Consider the following 18,259-nt stretch of genomic DNA (forward strand, 5'->3'; position numbering starts at 1 on the left):
TTGACTTTGTTGTCCTTAAGCCATTTTGCCACAACTTTGGAAGTATGCTTGGGGTCATTGTCCATTTGGAAGAACCATTTGTGACCAAGCTTTAAACTTCCTGACTGATGTCTTGAGATGTTGTTTCAATATATCCACATCATTTTCTTTCCTCGTGATGCCATCTATTTTGTGAAGTGCACCAGTCCCTCCTGCAGCAAAGCACTCCCACAACAAGATGCTGCCAAACATAACGATGGCCATTATGGCCAAACAGTTACATTTTTGTTTCATCAGACCAGAGGACATTTCTCCAAAAAGTATGATCGTTGTCCCCATGTGCAGTTGCAAACCGTAGTCCGGCTTTTTTTAATGGTGGTTTTGTAGCAGTGGCTTCTTCCTTGCTGAGCAGCCTTTCAGGTTATGTCGATATAGGACTCGTTTTACTGTGGATATAGATACTTTTGTACCGGTTTCCTCCAGCATCTTCACAAGGTCCTTCGCTGATGTTCTGGGATTGATTTGCACTTTTCGCACCAAAGTACGTCCATCTCTAGGAGACAGAACGCGTCTCCTTCCTGAGCGGTATGACGGCAACGTGGTCCCATGGTGTTTATACTTGCGTACTATTGTTTGTACAGATGAACGTGGTACATTCAGGCGTTTGGAAATTGCTCCCAAGGATGAACCAGACTTGTGGATGTCTACAATTTTTTTTTCCTGAGGTCTTGGCTGATTTCTTTTGATTTTCCCATGATGTCAAGTAAAGGGGCAGTGAATTTGAAGGTAGGCCTTGAAATACTTCCACAGGTACACCTCCAATTGACTCATATTATGTCAATTAGCCTATCAGAAGCTTCTAAAGCCATTACATAATTTTCGGGATTTTTCCAAGCTGTTTAAAGGCACAGTCAGCTTAGTGTATTTAAACCTCTGACCCATTGGAATTGTGACACAGTGAATTATAAATTAAATAATCTGTCTGTAAACAATTGTTGGAAAAAGTACTTATGTCATGCACAAAGTAGATGTCCTAACCGACTTGCCAAAACTATAGAGTGGTTGAAAAACGAGTTTGAATGACTTTCCGACTTCAACTGTATACTGTAGATATGGGTCTGCGGTAGATTGCTTCCATTCAGCCCACGTCACTACGGTAACACAGCCCATTCCTCATCAGACAGTCACTGCTCCATCCCAGCGCGCCACACTTACACACACACGTCCATGCTAACCCTCCTCCACCAGAACGCAATATTAGAAAAGATATGCCTGCACTTATCCTCTGCCCAGGCTTTCAACAACATTATATTTCATCCAGTTGCATTCGATTTCCTCACAGTAGCTTACTTTAATTTAAGCAGTTTTTTTTCATACTTATAAATATATAATTTGGGGAGGTTGGCCAATAGGGGGCGATAGCATCGTATATCACAATGTTTTATTGGTACATTATACTGATAGGAAAAGACTGATATTGCCCAACCCTAACACGCACACAGAGACACACACATATTGTTTTGAATTATTTTTGTTGTATTAATGCTATTTAATCTCTCCTCAGACTAATATTATTCTGTTTGTCCTGTGGGTACCTTTGCCACTGTTCCACCCCTTGTGTGTTGCGCTGTCATGGTGTATCACACCTGTGATATACATGGAGTTTGACAGAAAGCCGATATAGCTACCGAGGCAAACATCGGAGGTAGTTCACACAGATTCGACAGCAGTCTTCTCGCCTCTCGTTGCCAGGGTTAAGTTACACACACACATACACCTCTTCCTCACCATCTCTCCCCTCCCTCCTGACAAGTTAATTCCTTCAGCATGATTCATCGGCCTAATCTTAACTTCTTGTGATGCGCTCTGCATTCCAACACACTTGCACACAAAAGCCACAGCATATGTTTGGGATCAAACGCGGACATACAGCAAAGGCCCATCTAGAACAGGAGCCGATAACACAATAGTTTGAGAAGCCTTACCCAATGTGAATGAATAATACTGGATTAGAGCATTTCAACTACTCCTCCCTTGTCCCTTCACTAAGGAATATAATGCACAAAAGGTCAGGGTAAGGACTGAATAGAGATCCTATTATTACTAAATAACTAAACTCGTTGAGGTTTTAGTATTGGTTTCCTCAAAATTCCCTGTTCAATTTGATATGGAAAACAGATTGTCCTATGTGAATACCTAGATATCACTTGAATACATTTTTGGGCATGTAGGTCATCGCATGCCAAAACCAGACACACCATACAGGCTCTGTTGACCTAGTGTCATGTCTCTGACTGATTAAATTATACAACATGCTATTTTATCAAATCGATTACCTAACATTTGATTGATTACGTGATTGAATTAAAACATGCGACAATTAACTCGTTAATAACCTGGGGCACCACGGAAACATTAGTTTATATAAAGCGACTATCTCCCGAATCCACTCTTGAAGTTTTTATATCAATAGCAGTCAACTATTAATCGTCACCTTATTCAGTCTTATCTGAACGTCGTAAAATTCTTGGTTATCTTCACGAACCCTGTCTAACGAGTTGAATCCGCAATTCAAAAATTGTCTTCATTATTTATTTACTAACTACCTAAATAATCACACAGAAGTACGAATACACAGGATGGATCATACATCAATTACTAATCATGTCATAAAATAAAAAGTCCCTAGCGGAAGAAACCAATATGACGGCTGGTTACACAAAGAAAAGGGGTTGGGTTTGAATGAAAGAGTGGGAAGGCTGAGGTACAAAGGAGATTGGGTCTCTATTGGACCTTGAAAAGCTATGCTGACGTAAATACAGAATCTTATGCATTCTAATAACCGCCCATGCGGAAAAGGAAAATACAAGATATATATTTACACTGAGCTGCGCTTCGATAGATGGGTCGAAGATGGAAGACTGGTTTGCCCAGCAGAGATCGCCTTTGTCCTTTGTAGAATCTGTCTGGGCGTAGTGTTGTATGGTGGATACGTTGTTCCCTGTCTTCTCAGGAGATTGTCTGTCCTTTCCTAGGCCATGTACGTTTACAGCTGCAGCTGATAACTCAACTTCTAGGATGTATCAACTCTTCTTTAGTGAATTATAAGTTCAAAGTTCATACCATTTTTCCATACTCAGCTAGTGCTGTATTCTGGCTGGTCTAGTCGAAATTCATCCTTCCAGCATGGTGATTGTCACCTCCACAATGAAATTAGCCCTTTTAAACGTATGGACACCAGTCCTCACGTCATCGGGAACTAAGGTTTGACTTCCGTCAACGGCTTTTGTAGTGGGGGAATGAAGGGCGTGTTTCATAGTTCTCAATCAATGTCTGTTCACTTGAGCGCGGCCACTGAGTGAGCATAGTTTACTTTATGAAAACAATTCTCTCATTTAGAAGCTAAAATTACATTTAATCTTTTCACAAATAGTTTCATATTTAAACATTTAAATTGCACAATAATTCCATGTGAATCTGATAACTAGAATGTGTAGACTTTCCAAGATACAATTTATGTTGTCCTATCATCAGATATGTCCAAGACACCAACTGATCGGACATCATATTTTTTTAAGTACCAATGGACACTTTCAACTGGTTGGATTACAGACATATTGTACCTTTCCCCACCCTTTTGATGTCACCATACTCTCTCTATGTTAACAAAGGGATTTTCAAGAAACCATTCTGTAGAGTGGAGAGAAAAGGGGGAAAGGTATTTATGGGGGTCATAAACCTCCCCCAACAGGGCAAAGTCATAACACTAGTTCTGTTCCTCACCGACTGAAAATTACTTGGCAACATGTTGTCAGCAGGCATTGGTGTAGACATAATTTGCACCATGTTTAAATAAACAAAAATAAGTCTACAGGGTATTCTTCTCATTCTGAGACAAGGGCACCTTACCAACTATTACTTTAGAGTAATCAACGTGAATGTTAGCCATGGCCACCAAAGGCTGAGTAATGAAAATGTTATTGTAAATTACAGTCATTCATATTGAATTACTTCAAAAGATGAGGAAAAGAAGAACAAATGTCATTTGGGTGCACTACCCCTTTAAGTTTGGCTCTGCTTCCACCACAGTTCAGCTGTGTCTATGATAGCCTTGTAGGGCTCTGGTCAGTGAGAGTATGCGGTCAGTTTCTCTATTCATTGCCTCTGGGGTTTTCTGACTCAGCCGTGGTATAAATTGTGTCCGTTTGGAAGGGAAACAGGTTCCCTCTACTCTCTGTGCCACCTCTCAATTCTGCCCCAGAACAATGGACTGTGCTCATACCAAACCCCTCCCTCTCCTGTCCTTTCCTTCCGTGAGCGCTCTCTCCTATAAGCTCTCTCTCACTCCTTCTGTGCTCTCCTGTGAGCGCTCTCGCCGCCCTTCTGTGCTTTCCTTCAGTGAGCTCTCTCTCTCCTTCTGCGCTCCCCTTTCTTCGAGCGAGCTCTCTCTCCTTTTGTGCTCACCTATGAGCTCGAGCTCCTTCAATGGTCTCCTTCTGCGAGCTCTCTCTCTCCTTCTGTGCTCTCCTTCTGCTCTCTCTCTGCTCTCCTTCTGTGCTCTCCTTCTGCGAGCTCCCGCTCTCCTTCTGTGCTCTCCTCCTGCGAGCTCTCTCTCCTTCTGTGCTCTCTCCTCCTGCGAGCTCTCCTCCTGCGAGCTCTCCTCCTGCGAGCTCTCCTCCTGCGAGCTCTCCCTCTCCTTCTGTGCTCTCCTTCTGCGAGCTCTCTCCTGTGCTCTCCTGTGCTCTCCTCCTGCAAGCTCTCTCTCCTTCTGTGCTCTCCTTCTGCGAGCTCTCCTTCTGTGCTCTCCTTCTGTGAGCTCTCTCTCCTGTGCGCTCCTTCTGCAAGCGCTCTCTAGGCATAGGCTAAAGATGCAATAGATAGTATAGAATACAGTATAAACACTACAGTTCAAAAGTTTGGGGTCACTTAGAAATGTCCTTGTTTTTTAAAGAAAAGCTCATTTTTTGTCCATTAAAATAACATCAAATTGATCAGAAGGCCAGCATCTCAGAGTCGCCTCTTCACTGTTGACGTCTATTTTGTATCTCTGACAGAGGAGAGATATTCTTCCAATTTGTATTCTCCTTTGAGCAATTTAGTTAATTCTGTGTTTTTGTTACGTTTTTCAAATAGGAGGTTGTCAATTTGGTTCTGGTTGTTTAAAAAAATAAATAATTGTGTGTTCAAGGGAGCTGAGTTTTCTTGCATACTTTTTTGGTTTAAAGTAAAGTCTTCTGATGGAATTATTCCATAGCGACTTTCAAAGTGATCTTCCCAAATGTTGTCATTTTGAATGGCTAGGTCCTTTCTCCATTTTCCATTTACACCATTCCTCCCAGAACTGGTTTCCATCAACGGAGTCTTCAAACATCTTTCAGAGTGTTCTCAAAATTCTTACATCATAGGTTTTGTTTGTATTCTTTCAATGTGTCACAATATTGTTGCCGAACGTCTCTATCTTGTAGCTGGTGATGTTTTCTATTTGACAAAGATCTAAATAAATACATGGACTAAACGCCTTTCCATTTTTGTTCACTACCTGGCCAGGGTTATTTCTATCACTAGGGATGGGAATCGGGTATAAGGAGGAATGTCCGAATATACAATATGTCTATTACCCTCAGGGTTTACACATTCAGGGTCAGAACCTGTTCTAGCATTAAAATCCCCATACACAAGCACATTTCCCTCCGGCTTCAAAACTGGTTGGTCTCTCTTTGGCGAATATCATCAGGGAGAAGCATACGCCACAACTATATATAAATAATTGTCACTAAGGATTGTTCCTTTGTTGAGTTGGTGTTACCCTTTTTGATTGGGCTACGTGAAAGGTCCTGTTTACACCATAAGATAATTCCTCCCGAGTCCGTGCCCCATTTGATGTTTTAATGATGGAAGTAGAATTTCCCTTTAGCCTGAAGGACATCGAGTATCTAGAAATCACCAAGAAATGATTCTAGAAGTATTAGCCACCCTTTGCCTTGATGACAGTTTTGCACACTCTTGGTATTTTCTCAACCAGCTTCACTTGGAATCCATTTCAATTAACATGTGTGCCTTGTTAAAGTTCATTTGTGGAATTTCATTCCTCAACACATTTGAGCCAATCAGCTGTGATGTAACAAGGTAGGGGTGGTATACAGAAGATAGCCCTATTTGGTAAAAGACCAAGTCCATATTATGACAAGAACAGCTCAAATAAGAAAAGAGAAACTACAGTCCAACGTTACTTTAAGACATGGTCAGTCAATACGGTACATTTCAAAAACTTTGAAAGTTTCTTCAAGTGCAGTCGCAAAAACCATCAAGCGCTATGACGAAACATGCACTCATGAGGAACGCCACAGGAAGGAAGACCCAGAGTTACCTCTGCTGCAGAATGTGACAACCCTCCCACTCTGTCTGTCGTATTCTTTCTCTTTGCTCTTGTTTTCCTTATTAGGATGTCGGTGGGCGGAGCCGGGAGGGTCGCCCACCGACAACCGAATAAGGAAAACAAGAACAAAGAGAAAGAATACAGCAGACAGAGTGGGAGGGTCGTCACAAGAGGATATGTTAGAGTTACCAGCTTCAGAAATTGCAGCCCAAATAAATGCTTCAGAGTTCAAGTAACAGACACATTTCAACATCAACTGTTCAAGAGGAGACGGAGTGAATCTGGCCTTCATGGTCAAATTGCTGCAAAGAAACCACTACTAAAGGACACCAATAATAAGAAGAGACTTGCTTGAACCAAGAAACACGAGAAATGGATATTAGACTGGTGGAAATCTGTCCTTTGGTCTGATGAGTCCAAACATAAGATTTTCGATTCCAACCGCCTTGTCTTTGTGAGACGCAGAGTAGGTGAACGGATGATTTCCGCATGTGTGGTTCCCATCGTGAAGCATGGAGGTGGTGGTGTGATGGTGCTTTGCTGCGTTTAGTGGAACCATCATTTGTTTTTTCAACAGGACAATGACCCAACACACCACCACGCTGTGTAAGGGCTATTTGACCAAGGAGGAGAGTGATTGAGTGCTGTATCAGATGACCTGGCCTCCACAAATCACCCAACCTCAACCCAATTAGGATTGTTTGGGATGAGTTGGACCGCCGAGTGAACGTCCAAGCAACCAACAAGTGCTCAGCATATGTGGGAACTTCAAGACTGTTGGAAAAGCATTCCAGCTGAAGTTAATGGAGAGAATATGCCAAAGGTGTGCAAAGCTGTCATCAAGGCAAAGGGTGGCTACTTTGAAGAATCCAAAATATTTCTTGATTTGTTTAACTTTTTTATGGTTACTACTTGATTCCATATGTGTTATTTAACAGTTTTGATGTCTTCACTAATATTCTACAATGAAGAAATTAGTAAAAATAAGTAAACATTGAATGAGTAGGTGTCCAAACTTTTTACTGGTACTGTAAATATTAAAGACCCTTTACTCAGGATTTTGTTGAAAGCGATTGGCAGCGATTAAAGCCTCATGTCTTCTTGGGTATGACGTTACAAGCTTTGCACACCAGTATTTGGGGGAGTTTCTCACATTCTTCTCTGCAGATCCTCTCAAGCTCCGTCAGGTTGGACGGGGCGTCAATACACAGCTATTTTCAGGTCTCTTCAGAGATGTTAGATTGGGTTCAAGTCCGAGCACTGGCTGGGACACTCAAGGACAGTCCTGTCCCAAAGCCACTCTGGCATTGTCTTGTGTGTGTCTGTGTGTGCTTAGAGTCGCTGTCCTGTTGGAAAGTGAACCTTCGACCTAGTCTGAGGTCCTGAGTGCTCTGGAGCAGGTTTTCATCAAGGATCTCTCTGTACTATGCTCCGTTCATCTTTCCCTCGATCCCGACTAGTCTCCCAGTCCCTGCCGCTGAAAAACGTCCCCAAAGCATGATGCTGCCACCACCATGATTCACCGTAGGGATGGTGCCAGGTTTACTCCAGACGGGACGCTTGGCATTCAGGCCAAGGAGTTCAATCTTGGTTTCATCAGACCAGAGAATGTTGTTTCTCATGGTCAGAGTCTAGGTGCCATTTGGCAAACTTCAAGCGGGCTGTCATGTGGCATTTACAGAGGAGTGGCTTCCGCTGGCCATTCTACCATAAAGGCCTGGTTGGTGGAGTGCTGCAGAGATGGTTGTCCCATCTCCACAGAGGTCACCTCCCTGACCAAGGCCCTTCTCCCCCAATTGCTCAGTTTGGACAGATCTAGGAAGAGTCTAGGTGGTTCCAAACTTCTTCCATTTAAGAATGATGGAGGCCACTGTGTTCTTGGGGACCTTCAATGCTGCAGAAATGTTTTGGTACCCTTCCCCAGATCTGTGCCTCGACACAATCCTGTCTCGGAGCTCTACGGACAATTCCTTCGACCTCATGGCTTGGTTTTTGCTCTGACATACACTGTCAACGGTTGGACCTTATATAGACAGGTGAGTACCTTCCAAATCATGTCCAATCAATTGAATTTACCACAGGTGGACTCCAATCAAGTTGTAGAAACATCTCAAGGATGATCAATGGGAACAGGATGCACCTGTGCTCAATTTCGACTCTCAAAGCAAACGGTCTGAATATTTATGTCAATAAAGTACGTTTTTTATTTTTAATACACTTGCCCCCAAAAAATCTTAAAACCTCTTTTCTCTGTCACTATGGGGTGCTGTGTGTAGATTGCTGTAGATTTTTATGTATTTAATCCATTTTAGAATAAGGCTGTAACGTAACAAAATGTGGAAAGTCAAGGGGTCTGAATACTTTCCGAAGGCACTGTATATCTATATATTATTTGGTTAGAGTAAAGTACATAGGAAAATATATACACAAATATATAACAGGACAATCCAAATGTGTGTGTGAGAGAAACCCCCCCAAAAAACTACAGAATCTTATTTTTTATTTTAGATAATAAAATAGAAAAGGTGTGTGTGTGTGGAATAATATATTTTTTAAAGGTTGTGGTGTGTGTGTGTGAAATACATAAACACAAAAATAAAATAAAAAGGGTTGTGTGTGTGTGTGGGGGTGTGCATGTGTGTTTTCCAGCAGTTGATGTGTCAGAGGATATATTAAGTAAGGTATGTCTCTTGTATTGTGTGTGTGGTTGATGCACCCCCACAATACTTAGACTAAGCTCACCAACCATGCCCAACGCAAGAGTACATGTTGTGCTGTGTGTGTTTCAACAAAGAGCATTCTTCAGTAGCAGGAAAGAAAAATTATATAAATAGTAAACAATAAAATTATAACATATGTGACAAGTGTTGACTAAATCTACATGTCATTTTAATTTATAGAATGAATGTTTTCTGATAAGGTCCAATACATTGGCTTTTGTCTACTCTAGGAGTTTACACATAAGATTCAGCAGTTGACGCACCTCTCCGATGGCTGAAGGGTCGATATGTCGCTTACCGGAGTTATCCACTATCATTTCTTATGACCGACAATAAATCGAACACCAGATGGGAAGTTACCAACCTCAATTCAGGCTTCAACTTCGACTCATCTGCCCTGGGCTCTTTGTGTACCTACGACCCAATCTACAGGCTACCCAAGACGAAACGCAGGAGAGAGGGCGTCCTTATGAAACTAAGGCGAAGGGAAAACCTTCGCCTTAGGTGAGGAGGAGGATGTATTTTTATCAACAAAATATGTTGCTCAGTGTTGACCCATTGTTCACCTGTCTTGGAATAGCCGATGGTCAAATCACAAACCTTCTAAATCCTGAGAAAGTTATCTGTTATCGTGACTGCTGTATATACAGTATTCCACCTCAGGACAACAACGTGGCACTTAAATTGTCTGAGGCTTTAAGCAAACAGGAAACCATGCACCCAGAGGTAGCTTTTCTTGTTACCATTGATTTTAATTCCTCATCACTAAGACAGGTGATCCCCAACTTCTGTCAACACTTCTTTTGCCACTAGGGCGATATTGACCTAGACCAGTGTTACTTAACCCACAAGCAAGCATACAAGGCCCTCCCTCGTCCCCACTTCAGCAAACAGATCATGACTCTATTCTCCTGCTTACTGTTTGCAAACAGAAGCTCAAACAGGAAGTACTCGTGATGCGCTCATTAGAGAAATTGTCAACCGAAGCGGAGGCTATGATGCAGGACTGCTTTGCTAGCACTGACTGGAATATATTCTGGGACTCCACCAATAGCATCAACGAGCTAACCACCTGTCACCGGCTTCATTAGGAAATGCATCGCCGACGTTGTCCCCACAGTGAAGGTTCGATACTTCCCCAATCAAAAGCCCTCGATTAACAAAGAGGTACATGCTAAGCTAAAGGACAGAGCTACCGCACACAGGGCTATCGCAGCCAACCCCGAGGCTACGGCTTAGGAACGTGAACAAAAAGTCCAGGTACAACATCCGCAAAGCCATCAAACAGGCAAAAGGATAATATAGGGCCTCCCGGGTGGCGCAGTGGCCTAAGGCACTGTATCGCAGTGCTAGCTGTGCCACTAGAGATTCTAGGTTTGTGTCCAGGCTCTGTCGCAGCCGGCCGCGACCAGGAGACCCATGGGGCGGCGCACAATTGGCCCAGCGTCGTCCGGGTTAGGGGAGGGTTTGGCCGGCAGGGATGTCATTGTCCCATCTCGCACTAGCGACTCCTGTGGCAGGCCGGGCGCAGTGCATGCTGACACGGTTGCCAGGTGTGCGATGTTTCCTCTGACACATTAGTGCGGCTGGTTTCCGGGTTAAGTGGGCATTGTGTCAAGAAGCAGTGCGGCTTGGTTGGGTTGTGTTTTGGAGGATGCACGGTTCTCAACCTTTGCCTCTCCCGAGTTCGTACGGGAGTTGCAGCCATGAGACAATTGGATACCACGAAATTGGGGAGAAAAGGGGGTAAATAAGTGTGAAGAATACAATATGAACAAAGCTCAATAAAAATGATATTCTCTCCAAACGATTTGAGGGAGTGGGCAAACGAAGCTATTTTGTGTTGAGCGGTTAACAAAGAAATAGGTATTCAGATATGCTTAATTTAGAGTAATGTAACTTCAGTTGTTCTACAAACGTTGGGCTATATGTTTTGATTTCATACATTGTAAGGCTGCATGATGCGACTAAAGATGTTTTGAAAAAAGTGGTTTGAAAGGTTTTTTGCACAGGCTGTACATCAGTCACTCATTCACAATTTGACTTGCACTTGATAATGCCTAGAATTTCACAGCGGCATCCCCTTTGTGTGGCCGTAATGCACCCTAAAAACATTCATGCCTTTTGTGGCCAATGGCCGTTATGCCCTTCTCCCTAAGTGCTGCACACTCCATCACGTGATCGGGTCTTTCTCACAGGCTACAAGTGAAGACAGACACATCGGAGACACAACTGCGCGCGTCCTTATCCAATTCCGAGGTGCATATTGAAGACATTGGAAGAACTGTCCACATTTACTTTTCGTCAGCCAACAAGATGTGTAGGCTTAACGAACAGAAAAAGCACTAGCCTATGTCAATCTACTATCCCCCATAGTACAAAGGTCGACCTATTCTATGCGAGAAATAAATATTCCAAACGTAGTCTGACAGTTGTGGGATGCGATAGATCAATCAAGTTTATTTTATATAGCCCTTCGTACATCAGCTAATGTCTCGAAGTGCTGTACAGAGACCCAGCCTAAAACCCCAAACAGCTAGAATGCAGGTGTAGAAGCACAAATTAAAATTAATACAAATTAATACAAATTAATACAACCACAAGTATCAAAAAAACTTTTTTATGCAATGTGGCTGATGCAACAGATCAGAACCTTTAGCTTGAAATGTTTATAAACTATTAGGCTATTTCTTTACATTGCAATGCGCACATGGTAGTAGGCTATAAGCGCAAATGTTTTATTAGCGCAAAACACCATTATCAAAAGTGACAGCAAATGCAATTATGCATGTAATACTTTTATTATAAAAGCGCATTATGGTGAAAAGGATCTTCCCCAAACTTGAAACTCACTCGCTGCTTATATATGCCAGTTAGGCAATACATCCCTTGTAAAGCAGATTAACGTTCTTAATTTTAAGAAATTATTTGGCCACTTTAGTTGTGATACAAACCTTATTAAAACATAGAGGCCTATGGGCTAGGCTACATTGAGGTGTGCGACTATGATTAGAAAAAGTCACCAAAAAAGGCATTGTTTCTTATTTACATTTACATTTAAGTCATTTAGCAGACGCTCTTATCCAGAGCGACTTACAATCGCTCTGGTGGTGGTATGCCTGATCACAATCGATGAGACAGCCTACAAGGAGGAGGTCAATGACCTCTCTGTCAACGTCAGCAAGACCAAGGGGCTGATCATGGACTACAGGGAACAGTGGGGGTGTACACCCCCATGCACAGGGCTGCAGTGGAGAGGGTCAAGTTCCTCTGTGTCCACATCACTGAGGACCTAACATGGTCCACTCACACCAGCACAGTCGTGGAGAAGGCAAAGCAGTGCCTCTTCTCCCTCAGGGGGCTGACACGATTTGAAATGGCCCCTCAGATCCTCAGGAACTTTTACAGCTGCACCATCGACAGCATCCTCGAGACTGGTTGTAACACAGTCTGGATTGGCAACTGCACCGCCCTCGACCGGAAGGCCCAACAGAGGGTGATGTGAATGACTCAGCACATCACTGGGGGTGATCTCCCAGTCATCCAGGACGTACATGCCAGATGATATCTGAGAAAGGCCTAAAAAATTGCCAAAGACTCCAGCCACTTGAGACATGGAGAGTTCTCCATGCTCCTGTCCGGCAGGCGGTACCAGTGCATCAAGGCACAGACCAACAGATTTTATCCCCTGGCAACAAGATTTAAATGGCTAACAACTACTGATCTCCCTCTCCCACAGCCTATCCCCACTTACTATGCCCATCCACAGGTCTCTACCCATTTAGACACACACACATTCACTGTCACGCACATACTCACACACACATTCACTGACGCTTCTCAGACCTGTTTCTATGTATATCCTGCTACCAGTCACTTTTATGTATAAACCTACCTCAACCACCCCAGTCTCCCTGCACATTGAATAAGGTACTGGCTCTGACATGTATATACTTGCATTCTTGTGTTTGAGTTTATTACGTGTTTATTATATTCTTAATTATTATCTGTATCATTCTTATCACTACATTGTTGGGGAAGAGCTCTCAAGGTAAGAATTTTACACCTGTTGTGTCCTGTGCATGCCGCAAATAAACTTTTATATATGTTACGGTGTGGAAGATTGGAAGTTTGCGTCCCGGTTGGGACAGAATTTCCACTTGTGTCACACGTGTGTGTGTGTGTGTGTGTGTGTGCAAATGTCTGTGCATAATTGAGGGTCACCACTCACCACTCTCAGCAGCCTCCTCTGCTCCTTGAAGGTGGCGCAGCAGCCCAGCACTCCCGTCACCATGACGATGGCCCCGGCTAGGACCAGGATGTAGGCGGAGGCGGCGTAGGTCGCGGAGGAGAGCAGGCTGATGTAGTCGCTCTTCTCCACCAGCGTCCAGATGCCCACCGCCATCACCACGCCCCCTGCCAGCTGGGAGGACAAAGATATCACATTGTAGAACTGCATAAGTGTTACTCTCCACTTTCTGGAGGACCGAGTTATGAAATCAGTGCAATCAAAATTCTGCCGTTTGATTGCAAATATGCAGACGGAGTCGAAAAGAGAACACACAAGACTGTTGTATAAAACACCTGTCTCCGGATTATATCTTCAAACTAAAGGGCAACCATGGCATCCGTGACAGAGCGGGAGAAGTGTCCATCCATGTATACAGTTAAGATAGTTGTTTTCATTTCAAGTTAAAGTGTACTATTACCTAGCTAGCTAAAGTTAGCTGGCTGGCTCACTAGCTAAAGTTACGAATAATATAACTACACAGATAATACACGTATCTCAGAGCCATTTTTTATTGCTAGTTATAGCTAACATTTAACCTGGTTGGTTAGCTACCTGCAGATTCATGCAGTAACTTTCTTGGGTGCCCTGAAGCCTTCTTCACAACAATTGAACCGCTCTCCTTGAAGTTCTTGATCCGATAAATGGTTGATTTAGGTGCAATCTTACTGGCAGCAATATCCTTGCCTGTGAAGCCCTTTTTGTGCAAAGCAATGATGACGGCATGTGTTTCCTTGCAGGGAACCATGATTGACAGAGGAAGAACAATGATTCAAAGCACCACCCTCCTTTTGAAGCTTCCTTAATCAAACCCGATCAGCATGCACGAGTGATCTCCAGCCTTGTCCTCGTCAACACTCACACCTGTGTTAACAAGGAAATCACTGACATGATATCAGTTGGTCCTTTTGTGGCAGGGCTGAAATGCAGTGTAAATGTTTTTTTGGGCATACAGTTCATTTGCATGGCAAAGAGGGACTTTGCAATTAATTGCAATTCATCTGATCACTCTTCATAACATTCTGGGGTATATGCAAATTGCCATCATACAAACTGAGGCAGAAGACTTTGTGAAAATTAATATTTGTGTAATTCTCAAAACTTTTGGCCATGACTGTAGAGCAAGGGACTAGAGAGCAAGTGCTTGCGAGAGCACTCGGCTTGGTGAAGTTCAAATTATAACGTGTAATGTTTTGATTAAAAAAAATGATAAATGAGGTAAACCGGTATACCTTGGGTTACTATTGTGAGGTGTTATTGTGAGTGTTTTGATATTCCTGGTACATAGAAAATACGAGGTAAGATTGGATTTTTGGGACCGTGTTACATAGATAGGAGACATGGGTACTCCGTCGGTAGTTTTGCACATTTAGATAGATGTAAGAATCTATACCATAGTAAGGCGATATCCCAGTGTGGATACAACACTTGTTTTGGGACCCCTAATTAGGCAATATTTTGATAATGGTATGGGTTTCCCTGTTCATATTGACAGGGTTTGATATCTGAAAACAGCGCTGACTGTTTTTTCCTCTTCCCCTGTGTGTCCTGTGTTTGTGAATATGATATGAGAGTTGTGTGAGTGTGGAAATAAGTGTTAAATCTTAAGTTTAGATAAGATATAGAAATGTGTAAAATAAGTTGATTTAAATTTGGATTCGATATGTAGCGTTTTCTATCGTTTCTGGAAGTCTAGAGAACCGGATAAGTGTGGAGCATTATTCCCATGAACGGCCGGGCAGCGTCCGGGAAACTAACGCTTTTTGGGTTCCACGATGGAGAGTCATAAAAAACGCACATGGAATGGTTAATGTGAGTACCTAAGATTTCTTACGTTATACATGGACTCTGTACACGAACCAATTAAACTATAAACGCTTATGGGATTTTCTACGTCCGGGTAATACATTTAAATAAAATAGCCCATACAGCTTGGGAAAAAAAAAAATAAAAAAAAATCGGGACAATGATAAGATCACCGGAAAGGGTATCTCCGATTGTTTACTTTAGAAGGTGTCTATTCCACTTAATGGAACACCATTATCTGATGTGTTTTGAGTAGGATTCTTTCTTCCAGGACTGATGGAAGTCCACTACAGTATGTATGTTATGGGAGCTTCCACATTAAATAAGGCCTGGCAAATTGTTTGTTTTTACCCTATATTATGAATATTTGTTATTGTTTTTAATGCCATGTCTGCCTTATTGTGAGGGGTCCATTTCATTTGGTTTTAGTGGGGTTTTCACAGATTAGAGCTGAGGTATCTAAAAGGGGCACACAAATTGAAAGTTTTATTTTTTTGTGTAAATTGAACACGTGAATTATTTTGGTAAGAAATGTACTGAAGAAATTACTGTAACCTGGGATACGAAATGTATGAAATGTTTGAGTGTTTTTAAATAATTTGTCTAATCGGGAAAGAAACGCTTTTTTGAAGGGTTTGAATGACCTCTGACCTGACATTCTAGTGTGGTTTGATCGCCCTCACTGGAAAGCCAAGAGACATTGGTTGATGATTTAAAGGTCATATGTAATACTGATTTGAAGGTCATTTGTAATACTCATAATTAATAGTTATCTGTGTGATTCGGACCACGAAAAGGATAGACCTGTCTCTAGTCTATTTTTCTATTCCTTGAATCAAGTTATGGGTAAAAAAAATATCCATGGAGTTAATGGTAGTAATTCTAATTTGATTTGCAGTGTTGGTTTTTAAACATTAAATCACATTGTGAGTCATGTGTCAAAATGGGGGAATTACCAGCCCTTCGAGGTTTTTGGATTGACGTTCACACCTCGAGCGATATATGAAGTGTATCGAGTGGATATATAAAGGAGTGTATTGTTGCGTTGTTTGTTTGTTTCGATACAAAACTCACCAGATTGCATCTGCTGGATGATCAGGATTTCTCCCTAAGGATTAGGCCTCTAACTCCCTGACCCTGTTATTCCGGCGGTTAGGTCGACACTGTGATAAGAGTATAAACCAATTTGAGAAGGAAAATTCAACAGCATTGTTATTTTCTTTGACATTGGTCTTAGAAATTTGCATTGAGAAAATTGGTTGTAGTAATAATTTGGCATAGAGTAAACCATTTGTTTGGATTTCGTGAAATCAGAATAGCCTAAACTAAAATAGTTGTTCTGATCTATCCTCTTTTGAGATTATGGCAAAGGTAACTACAGATGGTATGCATGGAAGGGACAATTTGACCAAACCGTGTGGACCTCAAAACCCTCTCTAACCGGCTGAAGAAATGGTGTTCAATACGTCCATGTCCTGCACCACTTCTATTGAGAGACCTGAGTCCAAGCCAGCAACCTCTACACAGCATCCAGTCGAAGCTATCAACTGCCTTTTCTCTCGTCCTTTTCTCCAAGGAGTGCGACAGTAGTCCACGTGGAGTGAGCATGGAGAGAGAGCCGTTCCAAAACTTCTCATGTTGCTGGTATACTGGTAGTAGTAAAGGTGGTGGCGGCTCAGGTGAGACATTGAAATTGGGACATTATCATGGGCCATCCACTTTGAACTGTGAAGCTATCTGAAGAAGACAATGAAGAGACACCAGAAGACTGAGTGCTCAGGGAAAGGGGGGGGGGGTTGATCAAATGTACCTGTAATTGATTTAGTCTTGTCCAAAATTGTTATTTGGGGGGTATCAGGTTGATTGTGGAAGTCTACACACTGCTAAATTTATAGTAATTTAGACTAAGAATGCATTGAGATACTGATCTGTAATTATAGTCATGATGAGAAAGTTAAACACTAGAATATTTCATATTTTGTATGTTAATATAAATGTACATTCTGTCAGTGTGGATGTGTGTTAAATTGAGGGTTTTAATGTTCACTACCACTCAATGTGAATCACTGAGCAATGTCATCCTAAAAATGTGGGTTGGATAATTGTGTTTTGATTATGATTTGTTAACTGAATGACTTTTAAAACTGACTAATTGATTTGAGTAAATTGTTAGTATGGTAATAACTAAATTCAGCAAAAAAAAAGAAACGTCCTCTCACTGTCAACTGCGTTTATTTTCAGGAAACTTAACGTGTAAATATTTGTATTAACATAAGATTCAACAACAGACTGAACTAGTTTCACAGAAATAAACTGAATAAGTTACAGACATGTGACTAACAGAAATGTAATAATTTGTCCCTGAACAAAAAATGAGAAAATTGGTTGTAAATCAAAAGTAACAGTCAGTATCTGGTGTGGCCACCAGCTGCATTAAGTACTGCAGTGCATCTCCTCCTCATGGTCTACACCAGATTTGCCAGTTATTGCTGCGAGATGTTACCCCACCCTTCCACCAAGGCACTTGCAAGTTCCCGGACATTTCTGGGGGGGAAATGGCCCTAGCCCTACTCTCCGATCCAGTACCTGTCCCGCAGGTGTGATGTTCGGATGTACCGATCCTGTGCAGGTGTTTACACGTGGTCTGCCACTGCAAGGACGATCAGCTGTCCGTCCTTTCACCCTGTAGCGCTGTCTTAGGCGTCTCACAGTACGGACATTGCAATTTATTGCCCTGGCCACATCTGCAGTCCTCATGCCTCCTTGCAGCATGCCTAAGGCACGTTCACGCAGATGAGCAGGGACCCTGGGCATCATTCTTTTGGTGTTTTTCAGTCAGTAGAAAGGCCTCTTTAGTGTCCTAAGCTTTCATAACTGTGACCTTAATTGCCTACCGTCTGTAAGCTGTTAGTGTCTTAACGACCGTTCCACAGGTGCATGTTCATTAATTGTTTATGGTTCATTGAACAAGCATGGGAAACAGTGTTAAAACCCTTTACAATAAAGATCTGTTCTATGAGTGGCGCAATTAATGTATTATGGATTGATTGTTATGTCGATTGTGACATGTGTAAAGAAGTTGTGTACCAA

General features: G+C 42.2%; 1 protein-coding gene across 1 annotated transcript in view; it reads right to left on the reverse strand.

Annotated features, from left to right (window-relative positions):
• The window catches only part of LOC129834262 (CD151 antigen-like), a 42,537-nt gene that overhangs the window by 10,441 nt on the left and 13,837 nt on the right, over positions 1-18,259 (reverse strand). The window contains exon 3 of the mRNA XM_055899101.1: positions 13,307-13,498. Within this exon, the coding sequence (XP_055755076.1) occupies positions 13,307-13,498 (192 nt within the window). The remainder of the gene's footprint in view (positions 1-13,306; positions 13,499-18,259) is intronic.

The sequence above is a fragment of the Salvelinus fontinalis genome, chromosome 35 (genome assembly GCF_029448725.1).
Source record: "Salvelinus fontinalis isolate EN_2023a chromosome 35, ASM2944872v1, whole genome shotgun sequence".
Lineage (NCBI taxonomy): Eukaryota > Metazoa > Chordata > Actinopteri > Salmoniformes > Salmonidae > Salvelinus > Salvelinus fontinalis.